Genomic DNA, 27,348 nt, shown 5'->3' on the forward strand with positions numbered 1-27,348 from the left:
AGAGTTAGCTGGATCTCTCTGGGGAGAGTTAGCTGGATCTTTCAGGAGAGAGTTAGCTGGATCTTTCTCCAGAGAGTTAGCTGGATCTCTCTGGGGAGAGTTAGCTGGATCTCTCTGGAGAGAGTTAGCTGGATCTTTCTGGAGAGAGTTAGCTGGATCTTTCTGGGGAGAGTTAGCTGGATCTTTCTGGGGACAGTTAGCTGGATCTTTCTGGGGAGAGTTAGCTGGATCTTTCTGGGGAGAGTTAGCTGGATCTTTCTGGGGAGAGTTAGCTGGATCTTTCTGGGGACAGTTAGCTGGATCTTTCTGGGGAGAGTTAGCTGGATCTTTCTGGGGAGAGTTAGCTGGATCTTTCTGGAGAGAGTTAGCTGGATCTTTCTGGGGAGAGTTAGCTGGATCTTTCTGGGGAGAGTTAGCTGGATCGTTCTGGAGAGAGTTAGCTGGATCTTTCTGGGGAGAGTTAGCTGGATCTTTCTGGGGAGAGTTAGCTGGATCTCTCTGGGGAGAGTTAGCTGGATCTTTCTGGAGAGAGTGAGCTGGATCTTTCTGGGGAGAGTTAGCTGGATCTTTCTGGGGAGAGTTAGCTGGATCTTTATGGGGACAGTTAGCTGGATCTTTCTCTAGAGGGTTAGCTGGATCTTTCTGGGGAGAGTTCGCTGGATCTTTCTGGGGAGCGTTAGCTGGATCTTTCTGGGGAGAGTTAGCTGGATCTCTCTGGGGAGAGTTAGCTGGATCTTTCTGGAGAGAGTTAGCTGGATCTTTCTGGGGAGAGTTAGCTGGATCTTTCTGGGGAGAGTTAGCTGGATCTTTATGGGGACAGTTAGCTGGATCTTTCTGGGGAGAGTTAGCTGGATCTTTCTCTAGAGGGTTAGCTGGATCTATCTGGGGAGAGTTAGCTGGATCTTTCTGGGGAGAGTTAGCTGGATCTTTCTGGGGAGAGTTAGCTGGATCTTTCTCTAGAGGGTTAGCTGGATCTCTCTGGGGAGAGTTAGCTGGATCTTTCTGGGGAGAGTTAGCTGGATCTTTCTGGAGAGAGTTAGCTGGATCTTTCTGGGGAGAGTTAGCTGGATCTTTCTGGGGAGAGTTAGCTGGATCTTTCTCGGGAGATTTAGCTGGATCTTTCTGGGGACAGTTAGCTGTATCTTTCTGGGGAGAGTTAGCTGGATCTTTCTGGGGAGAGTTAGCTGGATCTTTCTCTAGAGGGTTAGCTGGATCTTTCTGGGGAGAGTTAGCTGGATCTTTCTGGGGAGAGTTAGCTGGATCTTTCTGGAGAGAGTTAGCTGGATCTTTCTCTAGAGAGTTAGCTGGATCTTTCTGGGGAGGGTTAGCTGGATCTCTCTGGAGAGAGTTAACTGGATCTTTCTGGAGAGAGTTAGCTGGATCTTTCTGGGGAGAGTTAGCTGGATCTCTCTGGGGAGAGTTAGCTGGATCTTTCTGGAGAGAGTTAGCTGGATCTCTCTGGGGAGAGTTAGCTGGATCTCTCTGGGGAGAGTTAGCTGGATCTCTCTGGGGAGAGTTAGCTGGATCTTTCTGGTGAGAGTTAGCTGGATCTCTCTGGGGAGAGTTAGCTGGATCTTTCTGGGGAGAGTTAGCTGGATCTTTCTGGAGAGAGTTAGCTGGATCTCTCTGGGGAGAGTTAGCTGGATCTTTCTGGAGAGAGTTAGCTGGATCTTTCTGGGGAGAGTTAGCTGGATCTTTCTCTAGAGAGTTAGCTGGATCTCTCTGGAGAGAGTTAGCTGGATCTTTCTGGAGAGAGTTAGCTGGATCTTTCTGGTGAGAGTTAGCTGGACCTCTCTGGGGAGAGTTAGCTGGATCTTTCTGGGGAGAGTTAGCTGGATCTTTCTGGGGAGAGTTAGCTGGATCTCTCTGGGGAGAGTTAGCTGGATCTTTCTGGAGAGAGTTAGCTGGATCTTTCTGGGGAGAGTTAGCTGGATCTTTCTGGGGAGAGTTTGCTGGATCTCTCTGGGGAGAGTTAGCTGGATCTTTCTGGAGAGAGTTAGCTGGATCTTTCTCTAGAGAGTTAGCTGGATCTCCCTGGGGAGAGTTAGCTGGATCTCTCTGGGGAGAGTTAGCTGGATCTCTCTGGGGAGAGTTAGCTGGATCTTTCAGGAGAGAGTTAGCTGGATCTTTCTCCAGAGAGTTAGCTGGATCTCTCTGGGGAGAGTTAGCTGGATCTCTCTGGAGAGAGTTAGCTGGATCTTTCTGGAGAGAGTTAGCTGGATCTTTCTGGGGAGAGTTAGCTGGATCTTTCTGGGGACAGTTAGCTGGATCTTTCTGGGGAGAGTTAGCTGGATCTTTCTGGGGAGAGTTAGCTGGATCTTTCTGGGGAGAGTTAGCTGGATCTTTCTGGGGACAGTTAGCTGGATCTTTCTGGGGAGAGTTAGCTGGATCTTTCTGGGGAGAGTTAGCTGGATCTTTCTCTAGAGGGTTAGCTGGATCTCTCTGGGGAGAGTTAGCTGGATCTTTCTGGGGAGAGTTAGCTGGATCTTTCTGGAGAGAGTTAGCTGGATCTTTCTGGGGAGAGTTAGCTGGATCTTTCTGGGGAGAGTTAGCTGGATCTTTCTCGGGAGAGTTAGCTGGATCTTTCTGGGGACAGTTAGCTGGATCTTTCTCTAGAGGGTTAGCTGGATCTTTCTGGGGAGAGTTAGCTGGATCTTTCTGGGGAGAGTTAGCTGGATCTTTCTGGGGACAGTTAGCTGGATCTTTCTGGGGAGAGTTAGCTGGATCTTTCTGGGGAGAGTTAGCTGGATCTTTCTCTAGAGGGTTAGCTGGATCTCTCTGGGGAGAGTTAGCTGGATCTTTCTGGGGAGAGTTAGCTGGATCTTTCTGGAGAGAGTTAGCTGGATCTTTCTGGGGAGAGTTAGCTGGATCTTTCTGGGGAGAGTTAGCTGGATCTTTCTCGGGAGAGTTAGCTGGATCTTTCTGGGGACAGTTAGCTGGATCTTTCTCTAGAGGGTTAGCTGGATCTTTCTGGGGAGAGTTAGCTGGATCTTTCTGGGGAGAGTTAGCTGGATCTTTCTGGAGAGAGTTAGCTGGATCTTTCTCTGGAGAGTTAGCTGGATCTTTCTGGGGAGGGTTAGCTGGATCTCTCTGGAGAGAGTTAACTGGATCTTTCTGGAGAGAGTTAGCTGGATCTTTCTGGGGAGAGTTAGCTGGATCTCTCTGGGGAGAGTTATCTGGATCTTTCTGGAGAGAGTTAGCTGGATCTTTCTCTAGAGAGTTAGCTGGATCTTTCTGAGGAGAGTTAGCTGGATCTTTCTGGAGAGAGTTAGCTGGATCTCTCTGGGGAGAGTTAGCTGGATCTTTCTGGAGAGAGTTAGCTGGATCTTTCTGGGGAGAGTTAGCTGGATCTTTCTCTAGAGAGTTAGCTGGATCTCTCTGGAGAGAGTTAGCTGGATCTTTCTGGAGAGAGTTAGCTGGATCTTTCTCTAGAGAGTTAGCTGGATCTCTCTGGAGAGAGTTAGCTGGATCTTTCTGGAGAGAGTTAGCTGGATCTTTCTGGGGAGAGTTAGCTGGATCTCTCTGGGGAGAGTTAGCTGGATCTTTCTGGAGAGAGTTAGCTGGATCTTTCTCTAGAGATTTAGCTGGATCTCCCTGGGGAGAGTTAGCTGGATCTCTCTGGGGAGAGTTAGCTGGATCTCTCTGGAGAGAGTTAGCTGGATCTTTCTGGAGAGAGTTAGCTGGATCTTTCTGGGGAGAGTTAGCTGGATCTTTCTGGGGAGAGTTAGCTGGATCTTTCTGGGGACAGTTAGCTGGATCTTTCTGGGGAGAGTTAGCTGGATCTTTCTGGGGAGAGTTAGCTGGATCTCTCTGGGGAGAGTTAGCTGGATCTTTCTGGAGAGAGTTAGCTGGATCTTTCTCTAGAGAGTTAGTTGGATCTTTCTGGGGAGAGTTAGTTGGATCTCTCTGGGGAGAGTTAGCTGGATCTTTCTGGGGAGAGTTAGCTGGATCTTTCTGGGGACAGTTAGCTGGATCTTTCTGGGGAGAGTTAGCTGGATCTTTCTCTAGAGGGTTAGCTGGATCTTTCTGGGGAGAGTTAGCTGGATCTTTCTCTAGAGAGTTAGCTGGATCTGTCTGGAGCGAGTTAGCTGGATCTTTCTGGAGAGAGTTAGCTGGATCTTTCTGGGGAGAGTTAGCTGGATCTCTCTGGGGAGAGTTAGCTGGATCTTTCTGGAGAGAGTTAGCTGGATCTTTCTGGAGAGAGTTAGCTGGATCTTTCTCTAGAGAGTTAGCTGGATCTCCCTGGGGAGAGTTAGCTGGGTCTCTCTGGGGAGAGTTAGCTGGATCTCTCTGGGGAGAGTTAGCTGGATCTTTCAGGAGAGAGTTAGCTGGATCTTTCTCTAGAGAGTTAGCTGGATCTCTCTGGGGAGAGTTAGCTGGAACTCTCTGGAGAGAGTTAGCTGGATCTTTCTGGAGAGAGTTAGCTGGATCTTTCTGGGGAGAGTTAGCTGGATCTTTCTGGGGAGAGTTAGCTGGATCTTTCTGGGGACAGTTAGCTGGATCTTTCTGGGGAGAGTTAGCTGGATCTTTCTGGGGAGAGTTAGCTGGATCTTTCTGGGGAGAGTTAGCTGGATCTTTCTGGGGACAGTTAGCTGGATCTTTCTGGGGAGAGTTAGCTGGATCTTTCTGGGGAGAGTTAGCTGGATCTTTCTCTAGAGAGTTAGCTGGATCTTTCTGGGGAGAGTTAGCTGGATCTTTCTGGGGAGAGTTAGCTGGATCTTTCTGGGGACAGTTAGCCGAATCTCTCTGGGGAGAGTTAGCTGGATCTTTCTCTAGAGGGTTAGCTGGATCTTTCTGGGGAGAGTTAGCTGGATCTTTCTCTAGAGGGTTAGCTGGATCTTTCTGGAGAGAGTTAGCTGGATCTTTCTGGGGACAGTTAGCTGGATCTTTCTGGGGAGAGTTAGCTGGATCTTTCTCTAGAGAGTTAGCTGGATCTTTCTGGGGAGAGTTAGCTGGATCTTTCTGGGGAGAGTTAGCTGGATCTTTCTGGGGACAGTTAGCCGAATCTCTCTGGGGAGAGTTAGCTGGATCTTTCTCTAGAGGGTTAGCTGGATCTTTCTGGGGAGAGTTAGCTGGATCTTTCTCTAGAGGGTTAGCTGGATCTTTCTGGAGAGAGTTAGCTGGATCTCTCTGGAGAGAGTTAGCTGGATCTTTCTGGGAGAGTTAGCTGAATCTTTCTCTAGAGGGTTAGCTGGATCTTTCTGGGGAGAGTTAGCTGGATCTTTCTGGGGAGAGTTAGCTGGATCTTTCTGGGGAGAGTTAGCTGGATCTTTCTGGAGAGAGTTAGCTGGATCTTTCTCTAGAGAATTAGCTGAATCTCTCTGGGGAGAGTTAGCTGGATCTCTCTGGGGAGAGTTAGCTGGACCTTTCTGGGGAGAGTTAGCTGGATCTTTCTGGAGAGAGTTAGCTGGATCTTTCTGGGGAGAGTTAGCTGGATCTTTCTGGAGAGAGTTAGCTGGATCTTTCTGGAGAGAGTTAGCTGGATCTTTCTGGAGAGAGTTAGCTGGATCTTTCTGGAGAGAGTTAGCTGGATCTTTCTGGGGAGAGTTAGCTGGATCTTTCTGGGGAGAGTTAGCTGGATCTTTCTGGAGAGAGTTAGCTGGATCTTTCTGGGGAGAGTTAGCTGGATCTTTCTGGGGAGAGTTAGCTGGATCGTTCTGGAGAGAGTTAGCTGGATCTTTCTGGGGAGAGTTAGCTGGATCTTTCTGGGGAGAGTTAGCTGGATCTCTCTGGGGAGAGTTAGCTGGATCTTTCTGGAGAGAGTTAGCTGGATCTTTCTGGGGAGAGTTAGCTGGATCTTTCTGGGGAGAGTTAGCTGGATCTTTATGGGGACAGTTAGCTGGATCTTTCTCTAGAGGGTTAGCTGGATCTTTCTGGGGAGAGTTAGCTGGATCTTTCTGGGGAGAGTTAGCTGGATCTTTCTGGGGAGAGTTAGCTGGATCTCTCTGGGGAGAGTTAGCTGGATCTTTCTGGAGAGAGTTAGCTGGATCTTTCTGGGGAGAGTTAGCTGGATCTTTCTGGGGAGAGTTAGCTGGATCTTTATGGGGACAGTTAGCTGGATCTTTCTGGGGAGAGTTAGCTGGATCTTTCTCTAGAGGGTTAGCTGGATCTATCTGGGGAGAGTTAGCTGGATCTTTCTGGGGAGAGTTAGCTGGATCTTTCTGGGGAGAGTTAGCTGGATCTTTCTCTAGAGGGTTAGCTGGATCTCTCTGGGGAGAGTTAGCTGGATCTTTCTGGGGAGAGTTAGCTGGATCTTTCTGGAGAGAGTTAGCTGGATCTTTCTGGGGAGAGTTAGCTGGATCTTTCTGGGGAGAGTTAGCTGGATCTTTCTCGGGAGAGTTAGCTGGATCTTTCTGGGGACAGTTAGCTGTATCTTTCTGGGGAGAGTTAGCTGGATCTTTCTGGGGAGAGTTAGCTGGATCTTTCTCTAGAGGGTTAGCTGGATCTTTCTGGGGAGAGTTAGCTGGATCTTTCTGGGGAGAGTTAGCTGGATCTTTCTGGAGAGAGTTAGCTGGATCTTTCTCTAGAGAGTTAGCTGGATCTTTCTGGGGAGGGTTAGCTGGATCTCTCTGGAGAGAGTTAACTGGATCTTTCTGGAGAGAGTTAGCTGGATCTTTCTGGGGAGAGTTAGCTGGATCTCTCTGGGGAGAGTTAGCTGGATCTTTCTGGAGAGAGTTAGCTGGATCTCTCTGGGGAGAGTTAGCTGGATCTCTCTGGGGAGAGTTAGCTGGATCTTTCTGGAGAGAGTTAGCTGGATCTTTCTGGGGAGAGTTAGCTGGATCTTTCTCTAGAGAGTTAGCTGGATCTCTCTGGAGAGAGTTAGCTGGATCTTTCTGGAGAGAGTTAGCTGGATCTTTCTGGTGAGAGTTAGCTGGACCTCTCTGGGGAGAGTTAGCTGGATCTTTCTGGGGAGAGTTAGCTGGATCTTTCTGGGGAGAGTTAGCTGGATCTCTCTGGGGAGAGTTAGCTGGATCTTTCTGGAGAGAGTTAGCTGGATCTTTCTGGGGAGAGTTAGCTGGATCTTTCTGGGGAGAGTTAGCTGGATCTCTCTGGGGAGAGTTAGCTGGATCTTTCTGGAGAGAGTTAGCTGGATCTTTCTCTAGAGAGTTAGCTGGATCTCCCTGGGGAGAGTTAGCTGGATCTCTCTGGGGAGAGTTAGCTGGATCTTTCAGGAGAGAGTTAGCTGGATCTTTCTCCAGAGAGTTAGCTGGATCTCTCTGGGGAGAGTTAGCTGGATCTCTCTGGAGAGAGTTAGCTGGATCTTTCTGGAGAGAGTTAGCTGGATCTTTCTGGGGAGAGTTAGCTGGATCTTTCTGGGGACAGTTAGCTGGATCTTTCTGGGGAGAGTTAGCTGGATCTTTCTGGGGAGAGTTAGCTGGATCTTTCTGGGGAGAGTTAGCTGGATCTTTCTGGGGACAGTTAGCTGGTTCTTTCTCTAGAGGGTTAGCTGGATCTCTCTGGGGAGAGTTAGCTGGATCTTTCTGGGGAGAGTTAGCTGGATCTTTCTGGAGAGAGTTAGCTGGATCTTTCTGGGGAGAGTTAGCTGGATCTTTCTGGAGAGAGTTAGCTGGATCTTTCTGGGGAGAGTTAGCTGGATCTTTCTCTAGAGAGTTAGCTGGATCTCTCTGGAGAGAGTTAGCTGGATCTTTCTGGAGAGAGTTAGCTGGATCTTTCTGGTGAGAGTTAGCTGGACCTCTCTGGGGAGAGTTAGCTGGATCTTTCTGGGGAGAGTTAGCTGGATCTTTCTGGGGAGAGTTAGCTGGATCTCTCTGGGGAGAGTTAGCTGGATCTTTCTGGAGAGAGTTAGCTGGATCTTTCTGGGGAGAGTTAGCTGGATCTTTCTGGGGAGAGTTAGCTGGATCTCTCTGGGGAGAGTTAGCTGGATCTTTCTGGAGAGAGTTAGCTGGATCTTTCTCTAGAGAGTTAGCTGGATCTCCCTGGGGAGAGTTAGCTGGATCTCTCTGGGGAGAGTTAGCTGGATCTCTCTGGGGAGAGTTAGCTGGATCTTTCAGGAGAGAGTTAGCTGGATCTTTCTCCAGAGAGTTAGCTGGATCTCTCTGGGGAGAGTTAGCTGGATCTCTCTGGAGAGAGTTAGCTGGATCTTTCTGGAGAGAGTTAGCTGGATCTTTCTGGGGAGAGTTAGCTGGATCTTTCTGGGGACAGTTAGCTGGATCTTTCTGGGGAGAGTTAGCTGGATCTTTCTGGGGAGAGTTAGCTGGATCTTTCTGGGGAGAGTTAGCTGGATCTTTCTGGGGACAGTTAGCTGGATCTTTCTCTAGAGGGTTAGCTGGATCTCTCTGGGGAGAGTTAGCTGGATCTTTCTGGGGAGAGTTAGCTGGATCTTTCTGGAGAGAGTTAGCTGGATCTTTCTGGGGAGAGTTAGCTGGATCTTTCTGGGGAGAGTTAGCTGGATCTTTCTCGGGAGAGTTAGCTGGATCTTTCTGGGGACAGTTAGCTGGATCTTTCTCTAGAGGGTTAGCTGGATCTTTCTGGGGAGAGTTAGCTGGATCTTTCTGGGGAGAGTTAGCTGGATCTTTCTGGAGAGAGTTAGCTGGATCTTTCTCTGGAGAGTTAGCTGGATCTTTCTGGGGAGGGTTAGCTGGATCTCTCTGGAGAGAGTTAACTGGATCTTTCTGGAGAGAGTTAGCTGGATCTTTCTGGGGAGAGTTAGCTGGATCTCTCTGGGGAGAGTTAGCTGGATCTTTCTGGAGAGAGTTAGCTGGATCTTTCTCTAGAGAGTTAGCTGGATCTTTCTGGGGAGAGTTAGCTGGATCTTTCTGGAGAGAGTTAGCTGGATCTCTCTGGGGAGAGTTAGCTGGATCTTTCTGGAGAGAGTTAGCTGGATCTTTCTGGGGAGAGTTAGCTGGATCTTTCTCTAGAGAGTTAGCTGGATCTCTCTGGAGAGAGTTAGCTGGATCTTTCTGGAGAGAGTTAGCTGGATCTTTCTCTAGAGAGTTAGCTGGATCTCTCTGGAGAGAGTTAGCTGGATCTTTCTGGAGAGAGTTAGCTGGATCTTTCTGGGGAGAGTTAGCTGGATCTCTCTGGGGAGAGTTAGCTGGATCTTTCTGGAGAGAGTTAGCTGGATCTTTCTCTAGAGAGTTAGCTGGATCTCCCTGGGGAGAGTTAGCTGGATCTCTCTGGGGAGAGTTAGCTGGATCTCTCTGGAGAGAGTTAGCTGGATCTTTCTGGAGAGAGTTAGCTGGATCTTTCTGGGGAGAGTTAGCTGGATCTTTCTGGGGAGAGTTAGCTGGATCTTTCTGGGGACAGTTAGCTGGATCTTTCTGGGGAGAGTTAGCTGGATCTTTCTGGGGAGAGTTAGCTGGATCTCTCTGGGGAGAGTTAGCTGGATCTTTCTGGAGAGAGTTAGCTGGATCTTTCTCTAGAGAGTTAGTTGGATCTTTCTGGGGAGAGTTAGTTGGATCTCTCTGGGGAGAGTTAGCTGGATCTTTCTGGGGAGAGTTAGCTGGATCTTTCTGGGGACAGTTAGCTGGATCTTTCTGGGGAGAGTTAGCTGGATCTTTCTCTAGAGGGTTAGCTGGATCTTTCTGGGGAGAGTTAGCTGGATCTTTCTCTAGAGAGTTAGCTGGATCTGTCTGGAGCGAGTTAGCTGGATCTTTCTGGAGAGAGTTAGCTGGATCTTTCTGGGGAGAGTTAGCTGGATCTCTCTGGGGAGAGTTAGCTGGATCTTTCTGGAGAGAGTTAGCTGGATCTTTCTGGAGAGAGTTAGCTGGATCTTTCTCTAGAGAGTTAGCTGGATCTCCCTGGGGAGAGTTAGCTGGGTCTCTCTGGGGAGAGTTAGCTGGATCTCTCTGGGGAGAGTTAGCTGGATCTTTCAGGAGAGAGTTAGCTGGATCTTTCTCTCGAGAGTTAGCTGGATCTCTCTGGGGAGAGTTAGCTGGAACTCTCTGGAGAGAGTTAGCTGGATCTTTCTGGAGAGAGTTAGCTGGATCTTTCTGGGGAGAGTTAGCTGGATCTTTCTGGGGATAGTTAGCTGGATCTTTCTGGGGACAGTTAGCTGGATCTTTCTGGGGAGAGTTAGCTGGATCTTTCTGGGGACAGTTAGCTGGATCTTTCTGGGGAGAGTTAGCTGGATCTTTCTGGGGACAGTTAGCTGGATCTTTCTGGGGAGAGTTAGCTGGATCTTTCTGGGGAGAGTTAGCTGGATCTTTCTCTAGAGAGTTAGCTGGATCTTTCTGGGGAGAGTTAGCTGGATCTTTCTGGGGAGAGTTAGCTGGATCTTTCTGGGGACAGTTAGCCGAATCTCTCTGGGGAGAGTTAGCTGGATCTTTCTCTAGAGGGTTAGCTGGATCTTTCTGGGGAGAGTTAGCTGGATCTTTCTCTAGAGGGTTAGCTGGATCTTTCTGGAGAGAGTTAGCTGGATCTTTCTGGGGACAGTTAGCTGGATCTTTCTGGGGAGAGTTAGCTGGATCTTTCTCTAGAGAGTTAGCTGGATCTTTCTGGGGAGAGTTAGCTGGATCTTTCTGGGGAGAGTTAGCTGGATCTTTCTGGGGACAGTTAGCCGAATCTCTCTGGGGAGAGTTAGCTGGATCTTTCTCTAGAGGGTTAGCTGGATCTTTCTGGGGAGAGTTAGCTGGATCTTTCTCTAGAGGGTTAGCTGGATCTTTCTGGAGAGAGTTAGCTGGATCTCTCTGGAGAGAGTTAGCTGGATCTTTCTGGGAGAGTTAGCTGAATCTTTCTCTAGAGGGTTAGCTGGATCTTTCTGGGGAGAGTTAGCTGGATCTTTCTGGGGAGAGTTAGCTGGATCTTTCTGGGGAGAGTTAGCTGGATCTTTCTGGAGAGAGTTAGCTGGATCTTTCTCTAGAGAATTAGCTGAATCTCTCTGGGGAGAGTTAGCTGGATCTCTCTGGGGAGAGTTAGCTGGACCTTTCTGGGGAGAGTTAGCTGGATCTTTCTGGAGAGAGTTAGCTGGATCTTTCTGGAGAGAGTTAGCTGGATCATTTGGAGAGAGTTAGCTGGATCTTTCTGGAGAGAGTTAGCTGGATCTTTCTGGAGAGAGTTAGCTGGATCTTTCTGGAGAGAGTTAGCTGGATCTTTCTCTAGAGAGTTAGCTGGATCTCTCTGGGGAGAGTTAGCTGGATCTCTCTGGGGAGAGTTAGTTGGATCTCTCTGGAGAGAGTTAGCTGGATCTTTCTGGGGAGAGTTAGCTGGATCTTTCTGGCGAGAGTTAGCTGGATCTTTCTGGGGACAGTTAGCTGGATCTTTCTGGGGAGAATTAGCTGGATCTTTCTGGGGAGAGTTAGCTGGATCTTTCTGGGGAGAGTTAGCTGGATCTTTCTGGAGAGAGTTAGCTGGATCTTTCTCTAGAGAGTTAGCTGGATCTCTCTGGGGAGAGTTAGCTGGATCTCTCTGGGGAGAGTTAGTTGGATCTCTCTGGGGAGAGTTAGCTGGATCTTTCTGGAGAGAGTTAGCTGGATCTTTCTGGGGAGAGTTAGCTGGATCTTTCTGGGGAGAGTTAGCTGGATCTCTCTGGGGAGAGTTAGCTGGATCTCTCTGGGGAGAGTTAGCTGGATCTCTCTGGGGAGAGTTAGCTGGATCTTTCTCTAGAGGGTTAGCTGGATCTCTCTGGGGAGAGTTAGCTGGATCTCTCTGGGGAGAGTTAGCTGGATCTCTCTGGGGAGAGTGAGCTGGATCTTTCTGGGGAGAGTTAGCTGGATCTCTCTGGGGAGAGTTAGCTGGATCTTTCTGGGGAGAGTTAGCTGGATCTTTCTGGGGACAGTTAGCCGAATCTCTCTGGGGAGAGTTAGCTGGATCTTTCTCTAGAGGGTTAGCTGGATCTTTCTGGGGAGAGTTAGCCGGATCTTTCTGGGGAGAGTTAGCTGGATCTTTCTCTAGAGGGTTAGCTGGATCTTTCTGGAGAGAGTAAGCTGGATCTCTCTGGAGAGAGTTAGCTGGATCTTTCTGGGGAGAGTTAGCTGGATCTTTCTCTAGAGGGTTAGCTGGATCTTTCTGGGGAGAGTTAGCTGGATCTCTCTGGGGAGAGTTAGCTGGATCTTTATCTAGAGGGTTAGCTGGATCTTTCTGGGGAGAGTTAGCTGGATCTTTCTGGGGAGAGTTAGCTGGATCTTTCTGGAGAGAGTTAGCTGGATCTTTCTCTAGAGAATTAGCTGAATCTCTCTGGGGAGAGTTAGCTGGATCTCTCTGGGGAGAGTTAGCTGTATCTTTCTGGGGAGAGTTAGCTGGATCTTTCTGGAGAGAGTTAGCTGGATCTTTCTGGAGAGAGTTAGCTGGATCTTTTGGAGAGAGTTAGCTGGATCTTTCTGGAGAGAGTTAGCTGGATCTTTCTCTAGAGAGTTAGCTGGATATCTCTGGGGAGAGTTAGCTGGATCTCTCTGGGGAGAGTTAGTTGGATCTCTCTGGGGAGAGTTAGCTGGATCTTTCTGGAGAGAGTTAGCTGGATCTTTCTCCAGAGAGTTAGCTGGATCTCTCTGGGGAGAGTTAGCTGGATCTCTCTGGGGAGAGTTAGCTGGATCTTTCTGGAGAGAGTTAGCTGGATCTTTCTGGGGAGAGTTAGCTGGATCTTTCTGGAGAAAGTTAGCTGGATCTTTCTGGAGAGAGTTAGCTGGATCTTTCTGGAGAGAGTTAGCTGGATCTTTCTGGAGAGAGTTAGCTGGATCTTTCTGGGGAGAGTTAGCTGGATCTTTCTGGGGAGAGTTAGCTGGATCTTTCTGGAGAGAGTTAGCTGGATCTTTCTGGGGAGAGTTAGCTGGATCTTTCTGGGGAGAGTTAGCTGGATCGTTCTGGAGAGAGTTAGCTGGATCTTTCTGGGGAGAGTTAGCTGGATCTTTCTGGGGAGAGTTAGCTGGATCTCTCTGGGGAGAGTTAGCTGGATCTTTCTGGAGAGAGTTAGCTGGATCTTTCTGGGGAGAGTTAGCTGGATCTTTCTGGGGAGAGTTAGCTGGATCTTTATGGGGACAGTTAGCTGGATCTTTCTCTAGAGGGTTAGCTGGATCTTTCTGGGGAGAGTTAGCTGGATCTTTCTGGGGAGAGTTAGCTGGATCTTTCTGGGGAGAGTTAGCTGGATCTCTCTGGGGAGAGTTAGCTGGATCTTTCTGGAGAGAGTTAGCTGGATCTTTCTGGGGAGAGTTAGCTGGATCTTTCTGGGGAGAGTTAGCTGGATCTTTATGGGGACAGTTAGCTGGATCTTTCTGGGGAGAGTTAGCTGGATCTTTCTCTAGAGGGTTAGCTGGATCTATCTGGGGAGAGTTAGCTGGATCTTTCTGGGGAGAGTTAGCTGGATCTTTCTGGGGAGAGTTAGCTGGATCTTTCTCTAGAGGGTTAGCTGGATCTCTCTGGGGAGAGTTAGCTGGATCTTTCTGGGGAGAGTTAGCTGGATCTTTCTGGAGAGAGTTAGCTGGATCTTTCTGGGGAGAGTTAGCTGGATCTTTCTGGGGAGAGTTAGCTGGATCTTTCTCGGGAGAGTTAGCTGGATCTTTCTGGGGACAGTTAGCTGTATCTTTCTGGGGAGAGTTAGCTGGATCTTTCTGGGGAGAGTTAGCTGGATCTTTCTCTAGAGGGTTAGCTGGATCTTTCTGGGGAGAGTTAGCTGGATCTTTCTGGGGAGAGTTAGCTGGATCTTTCTGGAGAGAGTTAGCTGGATCTTTCTCTAGAGAGTTAGCTGGATCTTTCTGGGGAGGGTTAGCTGGATCTCTCTGGAGAGAGTTAACTGGATCTTTCTGGAGAGAGTTAGCTGGATCTTTCTGGGGAGAGTTAGCTGGATCTCTCTGGGGAGAGTTAGCTGGATCTTTCTGGAGAGAGTTAGCTGGATCTCTCTGGGGAGAGTTAGCTGGATCTCTCTGGGGAGAGTTAGCTGGATCTTTCTGGAGAGAGTTAGCTGGATCTTTCTGGGGAGAGTTAGCTGGATCTTTCTCTAGAGAGTTAGCTGGATCTCTCTGGAGAGAGTTAGCTGGATCTTTCTGGAGAGAGTTAGCTGGATCTTTCTGGTGAGAGTTAGCTGGACCTCTCTGGGGAGAGTTAGCTGGATCTTTCTGGGGAGAGTTAGCTGGATCTTTCTGGGGAGAGTTAGCTGGATCTCTCTGGGGAGAGTTAGCTGGATCTTTCTGGAGAGAGTTAGCTGGATCTTTCTGGGGAGAGTTAGCTGGATCTTTCTGGGGAGAGTTAGCTGGATCTCTCTGGGGAGAGTTAGCTGGATCTTTCTGGAGAGAGTTAGCTGGATCTTTCTCTAGAGAGTTAGCTGGATCTCCCTGGGGAGAGTTAGCTGGATCTCTCTGGGGAGAGTTAGCTGGATCTCTCTGGGGAGAGTTAGCTGGATCTTTCTGGGGAGAGTTAGCTGGATCTTTCTGGGGACAGTTAGCTGGATCTTTCTGGGGAGAGTTAGCTGGATCTTTCTGGGGAGAGTTAGCTGGATCTTTCTGGGGAGAGTTAGCTGGATCTTTCTGGGGACAGTTAGCTGGATCTTTCTGGGGAGAGTTAGCTGGATCTTTCTGGGGAGAGTTAGCTGGATCTTTCTCTAGAGGGTTAGCTGGATCTCTCTGGGGAGAGTTAGCTGGATCTTTCTGGGGAGAGTTAGCTGGATCTTTCTGGAGAGAGTTAGCTGGATCTTTCTGGGGAGAGTTAGCTGGATCTTTCTGGGGAGAGTTAGCTGGATCTTTCTCGGGAGAGTTAGCTGGATCTTTCTGGGGACAGTTAGCTGGATCTTTCTCTAGACGGTTAGCTGGATCTTTCTGGGGAGAGTTAGCTGGATCTTTCTGGGGAGAGTTAGCTGGATCTTTCTGGAGAGAGTTAGCTGGATCTTTCTCTGGAGAGTTAGCTGGATCTTTCTGGGGAGGGTTAGCTGGATCTCTCTGGAGAGAGTTAACTGGATCTTTCTGGAGAGAGTTAGCTGGATCTTTCTGGGGAGAGTTAGCTGGATCTCTCTGGGGAGAGTTAGCTGGATCTTTCTGGAGAGAGTTAGCTGGATCTTTCTCTAGAGAGTTAGCTGGATCTTTCTGGGGAGAGTTAGCTGGATCTTTCTGGAGAGAGTTAGCTGGATCTCTCTGGGGAGAGTTAGCTGGATCTTTCTGGAGAGAGTTAGCTGGATCTTTCTGGGGAGAGTTAGCTGGATCTTTCTCTAGAGAGTTAGCTGGATCTCTCTGGAGAGAGTTAGCTGGATCTTTCTGGAGAGAGTTAGCTGGATCTTTCTCTAGAGAGTTAGCTGGATCTCTCTGGAGAGAGTTAGCTGGATCTTTCTGGAGAGAGTTAGCTGGATCTTTCTGGGGAGAGTTAGCTGGATCTCTCTGGGGAGAGTTAGCTGGATCTTTCTGGAGAGAGTTAGCTGGATCTTTCTCTAGAGAGTTAGCTGGATCTCCCTGGGGAGAGTTAGCTGGATCTCTCTGGGGAGAGTTAGCTGGATCTCTCTGGAGAGAGTTAGCTGGATCTTTCTGGAGAGAGTTAGCTGGATCTTTCTGGGGAGAGTTAGCTGGATCTTTCTGGGGAGAGTTAGCTGGATCTTTCTGGGGACAGTTAGCTGGATCTTTCTGGGGAGAGTTAGCTGGATCTTTCTGGGGAGAGTTAGCTGGATCTCTCTGGGGAGAGTTAGCTGGATCTTTCTGGAGAGAGTTAGCTGGATCTTTCTCTAGAGAGTTAGTTGGATCTTTCTGGGGAGAGTTAGTTGGATCTCTCTGGGGACAGTTAGCTGGATCTTTCTGGGGAGAGTTAGCTGGATCTTTCTCTAGAGGGTTAGCTGGATCTTTCTGGGGAGAGTTAGCTGGATCTTTCTCTAGAGAGTTAGCTGGATCTGTCTGGAGCGAGTTAGCTGGATCTTTCTGGAGAGAGTTAGCTGGATCTTTCTGGGGAGAGTTAGCTGGATCTCTCTGGGGAGAGTTAGCTGGATCTTTCTGGAGAGAGTTAGCTGGATCTTTCTGGAGAGAGTTAGCTGGATCTTTCTCTAGAGAGTTAGCTGGATCTCCCTGGGGAGAGTTAGCTGGGTCTCTCTGGGGAGAGTTAGCTGGATCTCTCTGGGGAGAGTTAGCTGGATCTTTCAGGAGAGAGTTAGCTGGATCTTTCTCTAGAGAGTTAGCTGGATCTCTCTGGGGAGAGTTAGCTGGAACTCTCTGGAGAGAGTTAGCTGGATCTTTCTGGAGAGAGTTAGCTGGATCTTTCTGGGGAGAGTTAGCTGGATCTTTCTGGGGAGAGTTAGCTGGATCTTTCTGGGGACAGTTAGCTGGATCTTTCTGGGGAGAGTTAGCTGGATCTTTCTGGGGAGAGTTAGCTGGATCTTTCTGGGGAGAGTTAGCTGGATCTTTCTGGGGACAGTTAGCTGGATCTTTCTGGGGAGAGTTAGCTGGATCTTTCTGGGGAGAGTTAGCTGGATCTTTCTCTAGAGAGTTAGCTGGATCTTTCTGGGGAGAGTTAGCTGGATCTTTCTGGGGAGAGTTAGCTGGATCTTTCTGGGGACAGTTAGCCGAATCTCTCTGGGGAGAGTTAGCTGGATCTTTCTCTAGAGGGTTAGCTGGATCTTTCTGGGGAGAGTTAGCTGGATCTTTCTCTAGAGGGTTAGCTGGATCTTTCTGGAGAGAGTTAGCTGGATCTTTCTGGGGACAGTTAGCTGGATCTTTCTGGGGAGAGTTAGCTGGATCTTTCTCTAGAGAGTTAGCTGGATCTTTCTGGGGAGAGTTAGCTGGATCTTTCTGGGGAGAGTTAGCTGGATCTTTCTGGGGACAGTTAGCCGAATCTCTCTGGGGAGAGTTAGCTGGATCTTTCTCTAGAGGATTAGCTGGATCTTTCTGGGGAGAGTTAGCTGGATCTTTCTCTAGAGGGTTAGCTGGATCTTTCTGGAGAGAGTTAGCTGGATCTCTCTGGAGAGAGTTAGCTGGATCTTTCTGGGAGAGTTAGCTGAATCTTTCTCTAGAGGGTTAGCTGGATCTTTCTGGGGAGAGTTAGCTGGATCTTTCTGGGGAGAGTTAGCTGGATCTTTCTGGGGAGAGTTAGCTGGATCTTTCTGGAGAGAGTTAGCTGGATCTTTCTCTAGAGAATTAGCTGAATCTCTCTGGGGAGAGTTAGCTGGATCTCTCTGGGGAGAGTTAGCTGGACCTTTCTGGGGAGAGTTAGCTGGATCTTTCTGGAGAGAGTTAGCTGGATCTTTCTGGAGAGAGTTAGCTGGATCTTTTGGAGAGAGTTAGCTGGATCTTTCTGGAGAGAGTTAGCTGGATCTTTCTGGAGAGAGTTAGCTGGATCTTTCTGGAGAGAGTTAGCTGGATCTTTCTCTAGAGAGTTAGCTGGATCTCTCTGGGGAGAGTTAGCTGGATCTCTCTGGGGAGAGTTAGTTGGATCTCTCTGGAGAGAGTTAGCTGGATCTTTCTGGGGAGAGTTAGCTGGATCTTTCTGGGGAGAGTTAGCTGGATCTTTCTGGGGACAGTTAGCTGGATCTTTCTGGGGAGAATTAGCTGGATCTTTCTGGGGAGAGTTAGCTGGATCTTTCTGGGGAGAGTTAGCTGGATCTTTCTGGAGAGAGTTAGCTGGATCTTTCTCTAGAGAGTTAGCTGGATCTCTCTGGGGAGAGTTAGCTGGATCTCTCTGGGGAGAGTTAGTTGGATCTCTCTGGGGAGAGTTAGCTGGATCTTTCTGGAGAGAGTTAGCTGGATCTTTCTGGGGAGAGTTAGCTGGATCTTTCTGGGGAGAGTTAGCTGGATCTCTCTGGGGAGAGTTAGCTGGATCTCTCTGGGGAGAGTTAGCTGGATCTCTCTGGGGAGAGTTAGCTGGATCTTTCTCTAGAGGGTTAGCTGGATCTCTCTGGGGAGAGTTAGCTGGATCTCTCTGGGGAGAGTTAGCTGGATCTCTCTGGGGAGAGTGAGCTGGATCTTTCTGGGGAGAGTTAGCTGGATCTCTCTGGGGAGAGTTAGCTGGATCTTTCTGGGGAGAGTTAGCTGGATCTTTCTGGGGACAGTTAGCCGAATCTCTCTGGGGAGAGTTAGCTGGATCTTTCTCTAGAGGGTTAGCTGGATCTTTCTGGGGAGAGTTAGCCGGATCTTTCTGGGGAGAGTTAGCTGGATCTTTCTCTAGAGGGTTAGCTGGATCTTTCTGGAGAGAGTAAGCTGGATCTCTCTGGAGAGAGTTAGCTGGATCTTTCTGGGGAGAGTTAGCTGGATCTTTCTCTAGAGGGTTAGCTGGATCTTTCTGGGGAGAGTTAGCTGGATCTCTCTGGGGAGAGTTAGCTGGATCTTTATCTAGAGGGTTAGCTGGATCTTTCTGGGGAGAGTTAGCTGGATCTTTCTGGGGAGAGTTAGCTGGATCTTTCTGGGGAGAGTTAGCTGGATCTTTCTCTAGAGGGTTAGCTGGATCTTTCTGGGGAGAGTTAGCTGGATCTCTCTGGGGAGAGTTAGCTGGATCTTTATCTAGAGGGTTAGCTGGATCTTTCTGGGGAGAGTTAGCTGGATCTTTCTGGGGAGAGTTAGCTGGATCTTTCTGGAGAGAGTTAGCTGGATCTTTCTCTAGAGAATTAGCTGAATCTCTCTGGGGAGAGTTAGCTGGATCTCTCTGGGGAGAGTTAGCTGTATCTTTCTGGGGAGAGTTAGCTGGATCTTTCTGGAGAGAGTTAGCTGGATCTTTTGGAGAGAGTTAGCTGGATCTTTCTGGAGAGAGTTAGCTGGATCTTTCTCTAGAGAGTTAGCTGGATATCTCTGGGGAGAGTTAGCTGGATCTCTCTGGGGAGAGTTAGTTGGATCTCTCTGGGGAGAGTTAGCTGGATCTTTCTGGAGAGAGTTAGCTGGATCTTTCTCTAGAGAGTTAGCTGGATCTCTCTGGGGAGAGTTAGCTGGATCTCTCTGGGGAGAGTTAGTTGGATCTCTCTGGGGAGAGTTAGCTGGATCTTTCTGGAGAGAGTTAGCTGGATCTTTCTGGGGAGAGTTAGCTTGATCTTTCTGGGGAGAGTTAGCTGGATCTCTCTGGGGAGAGTTAGCTGGTTCTCTCTGGGGAGAGTTAGCTGGATCTCTCTGGGGAGAGGTAGCTTGATCTGTCTGGGGAGAGTTAGCTGGATCTCTCTGGGGAGAGTTAGCTGGATCTCTCTGGGGAGAGTTAGCTGGATCTCTCTGGGGAGAGTGAGCTGGATCTTTCTGGGGAGAGTTAGCTGGATCTCTCTGGGGAGAGTTAGCTGGATCTTTCTGGGGAGAGTTAGCTGGATCTTTCTGGAGAGAGTTAGCTGGATCTCTCTGGGGAGAGTTAGTTGGATCTCTCTGGGGAGAGTTAGCTGGATCTTTTTGGAGAGAGTTAGCTGGATCTTTCTGGAGAGAGTTAGCTGGATCCTTCTGGAGAGAGTTAGCTGGATCTTTCTGGAGAGAGTTAGCTGGATCTTTCTGGAGAGAGTTAGCTGGATCTTTCTGGAGAGAGTTAGCTGGATCTTTCTGGAGAGTGTTAGCTGGATCTCTCTGGGGAGAGTTAGCTGGATCTCTCTGGGGAGAGTTAGCTGGATCTCTCTGGGGACAGTTAGCTGGATCTTTCTGCGGAGAGTTAGCTGGATCTCTCTGGGGAGAGTTAGCTGGATCTCTCTGGGGAGAGTTAGCTGGATCTCTCTGGGGAGAGTTAGCTGGATCTTTCTGGAGAGAGTTAGCTGGATTTTTCTGGAGAGAGTTAGCTGGATCTTTCTGGAGAAAGTTAGCTGGATCATTCTGGAGAGAGTTAGCTGGATCTTTCTGGAGAGAGTTAGCTGGATCTTTCTGGAGAGAGTTAGCTGGATCATTCTGGAGAGAGTTAGCTGGGTCTTTCTGGAGAGAGTTAGCTGGAACTTTCTGGAGAGAGTTAGCTGGATCTTTCTGGAGAGAGTTAGCTGGATCTTTCTGGAGAGGGTTAGCTGGGTCTTTCTGGGGAGAGTTAGCTGGATCTTTCTGGAGGGAGTTAGCTGGATCTTTCTGGAGAGAGTTAGCTGGATCATTCTGGAGAGAGTTAGCTGGATCTCTCTGGGGTGAGTTAGCTGGATCTTTCTCTAGAGAGTTAGCTGGATCTTTCTCTAGAGAGTTCGCTGGATCTTTCTGGAGAGAGTTAGCTGGATCTTTCTGGAGAGAGTTAGCTAAATCTTTCTGTAGAGTTAGCTGGATATCTCTGGTGAGAGTGAGCTGGATCACTCTGGAGAGAGTTAGCTGGATCTTTCTGCAGTGTTAACAGAGTCTTGTATTTTTCTTGGTGCGAGAATCATAGTTGAAACCAAATCTCGGATCAGATCCAATCACCGCCTTTTACCGGGCAGAGTACAGTCTTTTGGGCTAATTCATTGGCCAATCAATCAAACCGAGTCCCAGCCCCATCTCTCTGTCACTGATGCTGCCCATCTGCAGATTCTGTTTGAATGCGTACAGTCTTCAAGTATCTTCCTGCTTGAATTAAAGTCACAGGCTTCTCGTCTTAAAGTCACAGGTCCATTAATCATCCATGGACCAAAAATGAAACAGCAAGAATTAAAGAAATGTGAATAAGCGAATAAACAGGAAGGACTTTGACAACATATCCAGTCACACACTCAAATTCACTAACTGACACACTCTCACAGTCATTCTCACTCTCTCACACATACACTCTCACACACAATTTCAAATCCTTCAGACACAAACTCTTACAGTCACTTTCACTCTCTCACACACTCTCAAGTCTCACACACACTCATTCTCTCTCACACACTCATTCTCACGCACACTTACCCACACACACACACACACACACTCTCTGTCTCAAACATACTCTGTCTCACACACACTCTCACATACTCACACACTCTCTCACACACACTCACTCTCCCTCTCACCCATCTTTGGGTTGTGGGGGCGAGGCCCACGCAGACACTGGGAGAATGTACAAACTCCACACAGACAGTGACTCGGGGCTGGGATCTAACCCTGGTCCTCCGCACCGTAAGGCAGCGGTGCTAACCACTGCCGCACTGTGTCGTCCTTCACCAGCTTTATTCAATGGGGTGTAGAGTACAAGGCCAAGGTGGTTGTGGTGAACTTTATATAAAATACTGTTTGGGCAGCAACTACAGTATTGTCTACTTCTGGCCCTCACACTTCAGGAAGGACCTAAGGCCTTTAGAGAGAGAGAGAGTGAGAAAGGGGGAGGGGGTGTAGGAAACATTCACAAGACTGGTTCCCGGGAATAGATTGGAGACGTCGGGATTGTCCTCCTCGGGGAAGAGTAGGTCGAGAGAAGATTTGATCAAGGTGAATTAAAAACAGGAAATGCGAGAAAAATGCAGCAAGTTGGGCAGCATCTGTGGAGAGAGAAAATAGGGTTAATGTTTTGAGTCCATATGACACTTCATCAGAACTGGAGAGAGGGATAAATGTAATGGAATATATGCTGTTGAACAGGGGATGGTGTAGAGTGGAAGGTCAGGGATAGGTCGGAGCAAAGGAGTCACAGACTACAAGTCAAACCAAGTGTTAATGGCAGCTTGAAGGACCGAAGGAAGTGCTGATAGTGCCATAGAGGTAAGATAGCAATGCATTAATAGAACAAAGGACTAGCGTTCAGTGAAAGCAAAACCTAAGAACAGGATGGGCAGAGCGCACTGGAGGTTAGGCTTTGATTCCCGATGCTGGTTGAGGATGATCCCAGAGATGGGCGGGCGGGTGGGTAGGTCGTGCCTCACAAACCTTATTGAGTTCTTTGAAAAGGTGACCAAACAGGTGGATGAGGGTAAAGCAGTTGATGTGGTGTATATGGATTTCAGTAAAGCGTTTGATAAGGTTCCCCATGGTAGGCTAATGCAGAAAATACAGAAGCATGGGATTCAGGGAGATTTAGCAGTTTGGATCAGAAATTGGCTAGCTGGAAGAAGACAAAGGGTGATGGTTGATGGGAAATGTTCAGACTGGAGTCCAGTTACTACAGTGTACCACAAGGATCTGTTTTGGGGCCACTGTTGTTTGTCATTTTTATAAATGACCTGGAGGAGGGCGTAGAAGGATGGATGAGTAAGTTTGCAGATGACACTAAAGTCGGTGAAGTTGTGGACAGTGCGGAAGGATGTTACAAGTTACAGAGGGACATAGATAAGCTGCAGCGCTGGGCTGAGGGGTGGCAAATGGAGTTTAATGCAGAAAAGTGTGAGGTGATTCATTTTGGAAGGAATAACAGGAAGACAGAGTACTGGGCTAATGGTAAGATTCTTGGCAGTGTGGATGAGCAGAGAGATCTCGGTGTCCATGTACATAGATTCCTGAAAGTTGCCACCCAGGTTGAGAGGGTTGTTAAGAAGGCGTACGGTGTGTTAGCTTTTATTGGTAGAGGGATTGAGTTTCGGAGCTATGAGGTCATGTTGCAGCTGTACAAAACTTGGGGGAACCGCATTTGGAGTATTGCGTGCAATTCTGGTCGCCGCATTATAGGAAGGATGTGGAAGCATTGGAAAGGGTGCAGAGGAGATTTACCAGAATGTTGCCTGGCATGGAGGGAAGATCTTATGAGGAAAGGTTGAGGGACTTGAGGCTGTTTTCGTTAGAGAGAAGAAAGTTAAGAGGTGACTTAATTGAGGCATACAAGATGATCAGAGGGTTGGATAGGGTGGACAGTGAGAGACCTTTTCCTCGGATGGTGATATCTAGCATGAGGGGACATAGCTTTAAATTGAGGGGAGATAGATATAAGACAGATGTCAGAGGTAGGTTCTTTATTTAGAGAGTAGTAAGGGTGTGGAATGCCCTGCCTGCAACAGTAGTGGACTCGCCAACACTAAGGGCATTCAAATGGTCATTGGATAGACATATGGACGATAAGTGAATAGTGTAGATGGGCTTTAGAGTGGTTTCACATGTCGGCGCAACATCGAGGGCTGAAGGGCCTGTACTGCGCTGTAATGTTCTATGTTCTATGATTCGTCTCACTGGGTCAATGCTCAGGCTGGGTGAGGTTTGAGTTGTTTGTGAGGTCTGTCGGGTAGCTCTCACCGCTGTGTTGTCTCTTTAAAGGTGAATGGAATTCTGACCAACCTGCCCCTGTCTTTGGACAATGGCAGAATCCGGAGTTACCAACATGGCCACAAGGCGGTGATAGAGACGGACTTCGGCCTGATGGTCAGCTATGACCTGACCTACTATGTGGCGGTCACCGTCCCCGGGAACTACTTTGAGAAGGTGGGGGGCCTGTGCGGGAACTTCAACGGCAAGAGGGATAAAGGATTCACGCGCCACGATGGTCAGTTGACCGAGGACGTGACGGTGTTCGGCAAGAGCTGGCGCGTCCCCGTCGAGGGGGCAAAGTGCAACAATGGCTGCGGCAAAAGCTGCCCTGTCTGCGAGCCCAAGAGGCAGGCCATCCTGGAAAAGAAGAATTACTGCGGCTTTCTGACCATGGCCGGCAGCCCTCTCGAGGCCTGCCACAGCCTGATCGACCCTAAGCAATTCTTCCTCGACTGCCTCTATGACGCATGCCAATCAAATGGAGACCCCAAGATCGTCTGTGACAGCATCCAGGCCTACGTGGACGCTTGCCAGGCCGGGAAAGTCGATCTACACGCGTGGAGGAGCGACTCATTCTGCCGTGAGTTGGAGATACAATATTCTGTCGGGATCTGAATCTCCTTGCCATTTCTAGTAGTCTGCCTGACATTGGCGGCCCGGCCCATAACCTCCCAACACCGTATGCTCTAGAGCTCCTCCAGTTTCTCTCTCTCTCTCTTTCTGTCTGTCTCTGTCTCTCTTTCGCTTCTCTTTGGCTCTCTCTCCGTATTTCTCTCTCTCCCTCAGTCTATCTTTCTCTCTCTGGCTCTCTCTCTCCGTCTCTATCTGTCTCTCATGCTCTCTGTCTCTCTCTGTTACTCTCTCTCTCGCTCTGTCTCTCCCTCTCTGTCTCTCTCTCTCTCTGTCTCTCCCTCCCTTTCTATCTCTCTCTCCCTCTCTCTGACTCTCTTTCTGTCTGTCTCACTCCGTCTCTCTGTCTCTGTCTCTCTCTCCACCTGTCGCTCCCTGTCTTTCTCTCTCTCTCTCTATCTGTCTCTCTCTCTCTAAGTGCCTCTCTTTCTCTCTCTATCTCTCTCTGGCTGTATCTCTCTCTCTCGCTCTCCCTTTTTGTCTTTCTTTCTCTCTCTGTTACTCTCTCTGTCTCGCATTCTCACTCTGTCTCTCTCACTCTGTCTCTCTCACTCTCTCTCTCTCTGTCTCTCTCTCTCTCTGTCTCTCTCTCTCTCTGTCTCTCTCTCTCTCTGTCTCTCTCTCTCTGTCTGTTTCTCTCTCCCTCTTTCTCCCTTTGTCTCTTTCTCCCTTTCCCTCTCTCCCTTTCTCTGTCTATCTCTCTCTTTCTGTCTCTCTTTCTGTCTGTCTCTGTCTCTCTCACTGACTCTCTCTCTGATTGTGTCTCTCTCTCTCTTTCTCACTTTCTTTCTCTCTATGTTTCTTTCTCCATCTCGCACTCTCTCTCTCCTCCATGAAGACAGTCCTTAAATCTCCTTTGACCAGATATTTCGTTGCTTGTCCCTTTGTGACTCTGAGTTATGATCCTTTGTGGCACCTTGGGAGGTTTTCATAGAATCATAGAATTTACAGTGCAGAAGGAGGCCATTCGGCCCATCGAGTCTGCACCGGCTCTTGGAAAGAGCACCCTACCCAAGCCCACACCTCCACCTTATCCCTATAACCCCATAACCCAGTAACCCCACCCAACACTAAGGGCAATTTTGGACACTTAAGGGCAATTTATCATGGCCAATCCACCTAACCTGCGCATCTTTGGACTGTGGGAGGAAACCCACGCACACACGGGGAGGATGTGCAGACTCCGCACAGACAGTGACTCAAGCTGGGAATCGAACCTGGGACCCTGGAGCTGTGAAGCAATTGTGCTAACCGCTATGCTACCGTGCTGCCCGTTTTGCTTCTGGACGACCCCTTAACCCCTCCCTCAAACATTGTACCCTCGCACCCCCCAACCACCATCTCCCCTCTCACCTGTTCCCTGGCCCTCCCCCACCCAGCATCCTTCTCCCTATTTCTGGAATCCTTCTCCAGCCCCTACAACCCTCCCTATCTCTATAACATCCTCCAGCCCCTATGACCCTCCCTAACTCTATAACATCCTCTAGCTCCGACACTCCTCCCTTTCTCTGTTACCTCCTCGAGCCCCTACAACTCTTTGCGATCTCTGCGCTCCTCCAATCCAGCATCTTGAGCATCCCCTGAATCCCATCGTTCCACCATTGGCGGCCGTGCCTTCAGCTGCCTGGGGGGGAGGGGGGTATTTTAGCTACACTTTCTCATATCTCTGTACTTGTCCAACTTAAGATCCTACGAGGCATTTGCCCTTGGGAATTTTCAATACCAATGCAGTTAGGTGGATTGGCCACGCTAAATTGCCCCTTAGCATCCAAAGATGTGCAGGTTAGGTGGAGTTGCTGGGAGTGGAGTAGGGTGCTCTTTCAGAGGGACGGTGGAGACTCAATGGGGCAAATGGTCTCCTTCTGCACTGACAGGATTCTATCAGAAAACAAACTTCATTTTGACACAGCATTAAACACATTAACATCACAGAAAATAGCTTTTCAATTAACAATTCGACATTTTTTAAATAATAGGAAACACTTTAACTACTAACTTAGTCGTTCTCTATTTCCAATTAAGCAAAGCCCATCACAGGTCAAAAAACACTTATAAATAAAGTTAGCAAACACAGGGTTACTTCCTTGGAAAGACTGCTTGAAGAGAGAGATCTGTTCAGGAAACAACCGGTAGATCTTTCTGTCTGTGTCAGACTGCTGCGTAACCTGACAGCTTTTGGCAAAAACTGCTCAGCTTAAAAATTCCCAGGAGACTCCAGGCTAAAACTGCCTGCTACAGACCTGGCTCCTCCCATTAATGACATCATCTTTATCCCACTGAGATCCCATGACCTGCTCACCTAAATCTTTACGCAGTGGGCAAGATCCACCCAAACAATGACTAAGTGTAATTTTGGGTGGGTTTGGTGGGGCGGCTTGGTGCTGGCTTTGTTTGGAGCACTCCAGACCGGTAGTTACCCACACCTAGTCACTTATTTGGAGCTTGGTGAGTTTCTCACCGGTAAATCCCGCATTTAGATTATTTTTTCTGCAACACGGAACTAAAATCACCGGCCAGACAGGTTCCTCAGAGATTGCGGCGCCCTTTTTAAATGGTGCCCCAATCTGAAAGTGAGGTTGAGGGTACCCAACAGCCACCAGGAAATTAGATTGCGAACACCAGCAGCCATGGGCAGCAGCCCCAACCCTCAACCCCCGAGAGGCAAACTCCATCCTTCCTCCCAACCTCCCCATCAAGAAACGTTAGCATAAGGCCCGCCCCACCAAACAGGCATGAGGGTGAGCCGGCCCCACACTCATCCATTCTTATGGGCATCGGTCCTCCCCCTTTCAGGACCCACCCTTCATACCCTCTATTAATATTTCCTTTCATGGGCATGGCCCCCTCAGGCTCTGGCACCCTGGCAGTGCCAACTCAGCACCCAGACACCCAAGCAGTGCCAACCTAGACAGTGGCACCTAGACATCCTGCTGCCTGAACACCCTGGCAGTGTTAACCTGGCACCTTGACACCCTGGCAGTGGCAAAATGGCAACCTGGCACTAACTATAACATTACTGCAACAGATTATATAATACAATTGGTATAAAAATGTCCGCACTCATCACAGGCCAATGCATCCCATATATATGTAATATTTCACAGTATAAACCCAGGTTAATTGGACAGTCACACTGCAGCTGTTTGCGGGATCTTGCTGTGCAGAGGATGTCTGATGATGATGCCAGTGGGCACTGGGCTTTGTCAGGGAAGGTGCTGGGAGAGCGTTTCCAGCGACCTGGGTGAAATGGAACCCTGGATATTCATTATGACGGCTCTCCCGTCAGCATATTCTCACTCCTCCCATTTATATTGCCTTCTGCATTCACAGCGATGAAGTGCCCAGCGAACAGCCACTACGAGCTCTGCGCCGATACCTGCGCCACTACCTGCGCCGGGATTTCTGATGTGACCAAGTGCCCGCAGACGTGCTCCGAAGGATGCCAATGCGATGTTGGGTTTTTCGCAGACGGGGAGCGGTGCATCTCCATGGTTGAGTGCGGCTGTTTCGGGAACGGTCGATATTACCAGGTACAATTATTGCTGCTGTGCTTCTACCAGCGGAACAGGCCAGTCAGCACTGAGGGAATGCTGCAGTGTCAGAGGGTCAGTACTGAGGGAATGCTGCAGTGTCAGAGGGTCAGTACTGAGGGAATGCTGCAGTGTCAGAGGGTCAGTACTGAGGGAATGCTGCAGTGTCAGAGGGTCAGTACTGAGGGAGCGCTGCACTGTCGGAGGGTCAGTACTGTGGGAATGCTGCAGTGTCAGAGGGTCAGTACTGAGGGAATGCTGCAGTGTCAGAGGGTCAGTACTGAGGG

At 49.0% G+C, this 27,348-nt stretch overlaps 1 protein-coding gene across 1 annotated transcript in view; it reads left to right on the plus strand.

Annotated features, from left to right (window-relative positions):
• fcgbp (Fc gamma binding protein) overlaps nt 1-27,348 on the plus strand; it is a 317,136-nt gene that overhangs the window by 223,035 nt on the left and 66,753 nt on the right. Inside the window, exons 9-10 of the mRNA XM_072468845.1 lie at nt 22,911-23,481; nt 26,862-27,061. Coding sequence (XP_072324946.1) covers nt 22,911-23,481; nt 26,862-27,061 — 771 coding nt within the window. The remainder of the gene's footprint in view (nt 1-22,910; nt 23,482-26,861; nt 27,062-27,348) is intronic.

Source organism: Scyliorhinus torazame, chromosome 12 (assembly GCF_047496885.1).
Source record: "Scyliorhinus torazame isolate Kashiwa2021f chromosome 12, sScyTor2.1, whole genome shotgun sequence".
Classification (NCBI taxonomy): domain Eukaryota; kingdom Metazoa; phylum Chordata; class Chondrichthyes; order Carcharhiniformes; family Scyliorhinidae; genus Scyliorhinus; species Scyliorhinus torazame.